General features: G+C 41.3%; 1 protein-coding gene across 1 annotated transcript; it reads left to right on the plus strand.

Moving 5' to 3' along the window:
• The first annotated feature begins 229 nt into the window (after positions 1–229).
• TOMM5 (translocase of outer mitochondrial membrane 5) lies at positions 230–4,125 on the plus strand. Its single transcript, XM_061201130.1, has 2 exons — positions 230–447; positions 3,615–4,125. The coding sequence occupies exons 1-2, from the start codon at positions 327–329 to the stop codon at positions 3,647–3,649; spliced, it is 156 nt and encodes a 51-aa protein (XP_061057113.1). The 5' UTR covers positions 230–326; the 3' UTR covers positions 3,650–4,125.
• The last annotated feature ends 2,615 nt before the right edge of the window (positions 4,126–6,740 follow it).

Consider the following 6,740-nt stretch of genomic DNA (forward strand, 5'->3'; position numbering starts at 1 on the left):
ATTTATGGAGATACCTATGTGCACTGCCCCCTCTGAGGCGTAAAAGCACTTTGCAGCTCCGCGCGCGCCTCTCAGGACAGAGGTTGTTAAATAAACAGCCTGGAAGAACCCGAGTCCTGCGTGGCTAATATTACGTGCACCCCCTTCAGGCCGCCCTCGTTCAGAACAGCTCAGTTTAAGGATGAAGTTTGTCCTTCGCAGGCTCCCGTCGCCACGCGTGAAAATGAGGGGCGGGAACAGGAAATGGGGTTAGGACGAGTGCCGGCGCTGGGAGGCAGCTGAGAGGAGCAGAGGGCCGCCGCTGGAAGACGTGAGGAAGAGCCACGATGTTCCGGATCGAGGGCCTTGCGCCGAAGCTGGACCCGGAGGAGATGAAACGGAAGATGCGCGAGGATGTGATCTCCTCCATACGGAACTTCCTCATCTATGTGGCCCTGCTCCGAGTCAGTGAGTGTCCTTCCAGGCTGTGGCCATGAGACTAGCAGGGAGCTCGCCGACACTGCCCGCCCAACTCTGGTCTCACCGGCCTTTTGGGGTCCCTGGAGCGGAGCTAAGCGGTCGCGGGGTGCAAGGGACGTGCACGTCGAGGGCAGCGGGCGCATGCGCGCGTTGCTTAGGCTCTGCGGGCCTGGGTGGGGGTACCGGAGTGCAAGCGGCGGCTGGGACCGCGAGGTTAATCACCCAGCCCCGCCCTGTCTTAAGAGCGTTTGAATTGAAAGAGCCTGTAAGGTCATCCCCCAGAGCAAGTCCCTCGTTTTGCAGACAGAAAAACTGGTATCTAGAGTGGAGAAATGGCTGGCTCAAGGTCACTCATCGATTCGGTGAATGATCTTGACCTAGAATCCAGAGTTCTTAACTGACTGCCAAGTTTCCATGTTTACATCACTGCTTACCTCTGAAATCCAAAAGCTTTTGTTCTTTTTAGTTGTAGAGAGTGAAGTAGATAATTACCTTTTTTTTCTTTTTTAATAAGGAGAAGAAAGGATATGAGTCTATAGGATTAATGATAATACCTGAGGATTTAGTTGACTTTTACGTTTGGTAGAAACTTTGCATTGCCTGATCTTGACAACAGCCCTTTGAGAGAGGCAGGGCCTAAGTCTGTATACCCCCTTTGCAAATGTGAACTCGACTTTCAGAGGGGACTTATGCAAAGTATTAGAATTGCAGGCACACAATATTAGAGCTGGATGCAGTTTTATAGATTAGTTCTCTAGTTTTACTGATAGGAATCTCAGAAGTGAATTGCCCCTTCATTTGCCGCTTCATTTTCAGTTCAATATTCTTTTCATTGTTCCTTGCTGTACATTGTTGACAGGTCTGGATGGAGAGGCAGAGATGATTCAGATAGATGAAGACCATACCAAGTCTTCATGAGCCTCGTGGAAGACTCATGTTGGGCCTAAGGCCAGAGCTCTTGAGGTCTAGTCTCCCTTATTCTGCCCCTTTCACTGCCTGTGGTGTTAACTCTGGTTCCCCAGAGGAGGGAGCCCTGGTGAACGGAAACTCCCAAATCATCTTGCTCCTTCAACAGCTTTTTACAACTCCCAACTTTACTTATTTTCTCCTCTTACCTTTTTTTGGTTGACTTAGCTACCAGTAAAATATTTGCTTCTTCTCAATGACCTTTGTATTTGAGATGAATCAAAAATTTTTTTTTAAACAGAATACTGTTCCTTATCCCTTTTTAAATTGAGATATAATTTGCATGTTATTCAATTCACCCATTTAAAGTGTACAATTCATTGATTCTTAGTATAGTCAGAGTTGTGCAGCCATCACCACAATCTGTTGTAGAATATTTTCTTCCCCTCTGAAAGAAACATCATTAGCTGTCCATTAGCTGTCATTCCCCCATTTTCCACCGTCCCCAGCCCCTGGCAACCACTAATTGACTTTTTTTTTATAGATATCCCTATTCTGGACATTTTATATAAATCGAATTGTACAATATGTGACCGTTTGTGTTTAGGATAATTTTTCAAGGTTTGTCCATACTGTAGCATGTATCGGTATTTCCTTCCTTTTTACTGCTGAATAATATTCCATTGTATGGATATCCTACACTTTGTTTATCCATTGTTTTGATGACTGTTACTTTTTTTTTCTGGTAAGACTTAGTTTAAAAAAAAAAAAAGTCTGGGCATACTGCTGACTTGGTCAGCTTCTGACATATTTAAATATCTTCAGTTTAATATTAACAAAATGTCTTATTAATTTAGTATGGGTATTGAGAAATAATCTGGCAGCTTTTTTGGTCACAACCTTTTTTTTTAATAGTAATCTTTTATTTATTTATTTATTTTTATATTTATTTTTGGCTGTGTTGGGTCTTCGTTTCTGTGCAAGGGCTTTCTCTAGTTGTGGCAAGCGGGGGCCACTCTTCATCGCGGTGCGCGGGCCTCTTCACTATCGCGGCCTCTCTTGTTGCGGAGCACAGGCTCCAGACGCGCAGGCTCAGTAGTTGTGGCTCACGGGCCTAGTTGCTCCGCGGCATGTGGGATCTTCCCAGACCAGGGCTCGAACCCGTGTCCCCTGCATTAGCAGGCAGAGTCTCAACCACTGCGCCACCAGGGAAGCCCCTGGTCACAACCTTTTTTTTTTCCAATATTTTTTAATTTGATAAAATACATATAAAATTTACCATCTTAACTATTTTTAAGTGTTTGGGTTAGTGGTATTAAATTCATAATATTGTATAATCATCACCACCATCTCCAGAACTCTTTTCATCTTGTACTCTGTAGCTATTGAACAGTAATTCCCCATTCCCCGCTCCTCCCAGCTGCTGGCAGCCACCATTTTTTTTTTTTTTTTTTTGAGGAACCACTATACTGTGCTCCATAGCAGCTATACTGTTTTACACATCCTTGCCAACAGTTTTTTTGTTAGTAGCCATCCTAGTGGGTGTGAAGTGGTATCTTGCTGTAGTTTTAGTTTGCATTTCCCTAACGATTAATGATGCTGAGCATCTTTTCATGTGCTTATTTTGGCCATGGCACTGTTAAACAGGGCAGTAATATCACTTCTTTTGATCCCTGTGACAACACTTCTTTGTTTTCTAGACATTTATATCTTCACCACCGTACTCATAATAACTGATGTAGGACTGTATCACATGTGAACAGGAGCATGTAAATGTCGTATAACTAATCAGTGGGGAACGAAAATATGTGTCCAGCTCTTCTGGATCCCTACTTCAATGTTTTCCCCCACTCTCTGTCTTTCAAATGTGTTTTTAAAAGTGATTTTGATTTTGTTTCTTCTAGAGTTTTGTTCCTTTGACAGTTAAATCACAAAGTAAAGGCTTGTCATTTGAAGGAGGATTGGATTTCCTCTTTATCGTCCTAAAAGCAAGAACTACCTGGAGAAAAGATTTTATAGAATGAAAAATGAACTTTGTAATAATTCCAGCTGCATGACAGTGGGATGGGCTAGCTTGAAAGACAGTGATTCCCTTTGGCTGGGTGTGCAGGCAGAGGCTTGGCCACATTTGGAGTTGTTTTGAAAAATATGTTGAACTATATAAGGTTTATCTCCCAATCTTGTAATTCCATATGTAACTTGTGATTATCTGAATCTAAAAACAAATTCTGGGTTTATTTTTCTTTCAGCTCCTTTTATCTTAAAGAAATTGGACAGCATATGAAGAGTGGGCTTCACGTGTGAATGCATGATATGAAGAACCTGGTTACAGCTTCTACTGCTATCTGCAGATGAATAGACCCAGAAAGATGTAAGAGACTCTTTGATTAAATGGACGTAAAAATTCTACTTGTTGAGAACAAGTTTGGCTCTGGTAACTGACCTTTATAGCTAAAAGATAAAACTATTTGGGAAGTATGAAGAGACGTACCTGTGATATTCAGCCTTGGTGAATGTTGGTGTTATTGTACATGATGTCAAACTCCGTTTTCTAGCAAGTATTAATTATAAGGGAATTATGTCTGCAATGGCACTGTCGTGTGAGTCATTTCTGTGTACTTTTTTTACTTCTGCCTGGAGTATATTTGTTGAAGCGTTCCTTTCCATTACTTATGTTTTAGTGAAGCCAGTGCACAACCATGTCATTTAAGCACAGGACCGTTAGTCTATATTTTTAATAAATGTACCAACTAAGAAAAATAGGGCTTTTATTTTTCTTAACCCACTTTTTGCTGCAAACCAACAGTCACTGGTGAGACTACTATAATGTTGTGACTATTACAAACTGAATTAAATTGAGTTCCTCATGTTTTGGACTGGAGAATTTGCTAATCCTGATAAAACAACATGGTTTTATTCTTAAGCAATCTTTATGAAAGGCAACATTACTGCTTGATGCTGAGAATATGTAATACCACCAAAGGGGGAAAACGCTATATTTTTAAGTCAGGTAGTTCTCCAAGTTTGTTGGGAGAGGGGGAAAGTCCTTAACCTTCTTCCCAGGTACAACTACATTCACTTCTTTTTAGCTAATTATATATATATGTATTTTTTAAATTAATTAATTTATTTATTTATCTTTGGCTGCGTTGGGTCTTCATTGCTGCACGTGGGCTTTCTTTTTAGTTGCGATGAGCGGGGGCTACTCTTCATTGCCATGCACGGGCCTCTCATTGCGGTGGCCTCTCTCGTCTTGGAGCACCGGCTCTAGGCGCGCGGGCTCTAGAGCGCAGGCTCAGTAGTTGTGGCGCACGGGCCTAGCTGCTCTGCAGCATGTGGGATCTTCCTGAACCAGGGCTCAAACCCGTGTGCCCTGCATTGGCAGGCGGATTCCTAACCACTGCGCCACCAGGGAAGCCCTTTAGCTAATAATATTGAGTTTACCTTCTTGTCCCTAAATAACATGATTGTTACTTTATGATTTTTCTGTTTTAGACATTGCCTACTGACTTCTCCATGCATGTAAGGATTTGTGTCTCTTCCCTCTCCTTACCTCCATCTCTCATGCATCTCATTTCTACTTCCTTCCAGTGTACTTATTAGTGTTGATTTTGATTAGATTGATTTCATTAGGACTCCAAATTCTGTTTGTTGTTTTCTTTTCCTGTACATCTTTTTAATTTTCCTAGGCTTAGTTTTCTGTGAACTTATCACACTAAATCAGCTAAACTTTTTGCCATTTATCTAAATCGCTGATAGTCGTCTATGCCTGATGCGTGGCTGTATTCTCGGTTCTCCCTTCAGCATCATCCTGGGAATTCCTTTTCCCTCTTCTCCCGTGTTGGGTCTCTTGTTTTCCGTATCTCGTGTCCAGTATGTGTCTGTTCACTGAGTCTCTATATTGAGTACAGTACCCGTACCCATAACTGCCTGGTATCTCAGAATCCAGAGAACTCTCTATTTTACCCTTTTCAGAAAATAAACTTCTAATTTGGGGAGGGAGTTGGGGAAGCGAGGCTACTTAACTGTAGAGTTGCAGAGAGCATCCAACTACCTTCAACCAATTTTTTTATTTTTAGTGTGTACTCCTTCGTGCCCTACTTCCAAAGGTACATGAAACCACCAGGTCCTGAACCTTTTAGGGATTCTATGGTGTAAATTGGGTGTTGTTTGTTTTGCTTTTCCTATTGCTGACTCAGAAATCGGTTTTCTACCAGGTTACTTGTCCACCTGCTTTCCAGCTTCTTACTTTGTTGCTATTGTCTCCTCTCCTCCTTTTCCATCCTTTCAGGTTTATACCTAAACAGTCTTTAAACAAACATCTCAAAAATCTTTGATGTTGTTTAATGGAATTTCTGGAGGGAGTGGAAGTAGTAGCTGGTGCTCAATCCACCATCTTTGCCCAGACAGCATGTATTTTAACCCTGTGATGCTGTGTTTCATGTTGGTAATTTATATCCATCCCTGACTTAAAGGGGTGCAGTATATAGTACTGTGATCATAAACACCTTATTTTGAGTCCTGGCTGCAACGCTTATGAGATGGATGACTTGTAGCAACTGAATGTCTGTATCTCATTTTCTTCATCTGTAAAATTAGCATAATAGAAACATCTGTCTACTTCAGTGTGTTGTAAGGATGAAATGAGAAAATGCAAGTAGAGCACAGTGCTGACGTTTCGTAAACACTAGTTGTTATTAATGGTTCGTCTTTGGTATAAGGTGTTTATAAGTGATTTGTGCTGGCATTCACTCCACTAATAGATTTCATTCATATTTCCAGATGCTATGAGATAGCATGCTTATCCTCTAATTATATACAAACTTCAAAATTACTGAACACTTAAAATTCATTACCTAAAAACAGCCTTAATCCATCAGTGTTAATGCCATTTTACAGATGGGGAGTTTGAGACTGGAAGTTTCAGTGGCTAATAAATAGCAGCTGGCCAAGGTTTAGGGCCTTTTAATGTTTATTTATTGTACCCTGTCCTTTAGTGCTTTTCTTTGTAGGGGGTGGTGATTGTTACCCTGGTTCCAGCACATGTTCAAGTTACAATAAGAGAAAATGTGATGGTGCAGTTTTTTACAGCTGACTTTTAAAAATTCAGGCCATAAACTCCACCGGGGGTGTCTAATACTTGTAATTAACAGTTCTGAAATAGTAATTAGAAAACAGAAGTAGGAATTTTGCTCCTAAATTAGGCTAGTGTTCTTCTGCTACCAGTGCATTTCATTTTCAAACTGCTTTATCATTGCTCTTTGTAGTTCTTCTGTGAAGTGAGTTAGCATTTCGATTACAGTGTGTTCCATAGTTTGTAGGTGGGTAAACTTGGGCCTAGAGTTGGAATGAAGAACAAGTGAGGAATCAACTTT

Source organism: Eubalaena glacialis, chromosome 9 (assembly GCF_028564815.1).
Source record: "Eubalaena glacialis isolate mEubGla1 chromosome 9, mEubGla1.1.hap2.+ XY, whole genome shotgun sequence".
Lineage (NCBI taxonomy): Eukaryota > Metazoa > Chordata > Mammalia > Artiodactyla > Balaenidae > Eubalaena > Eubalaena glacialis.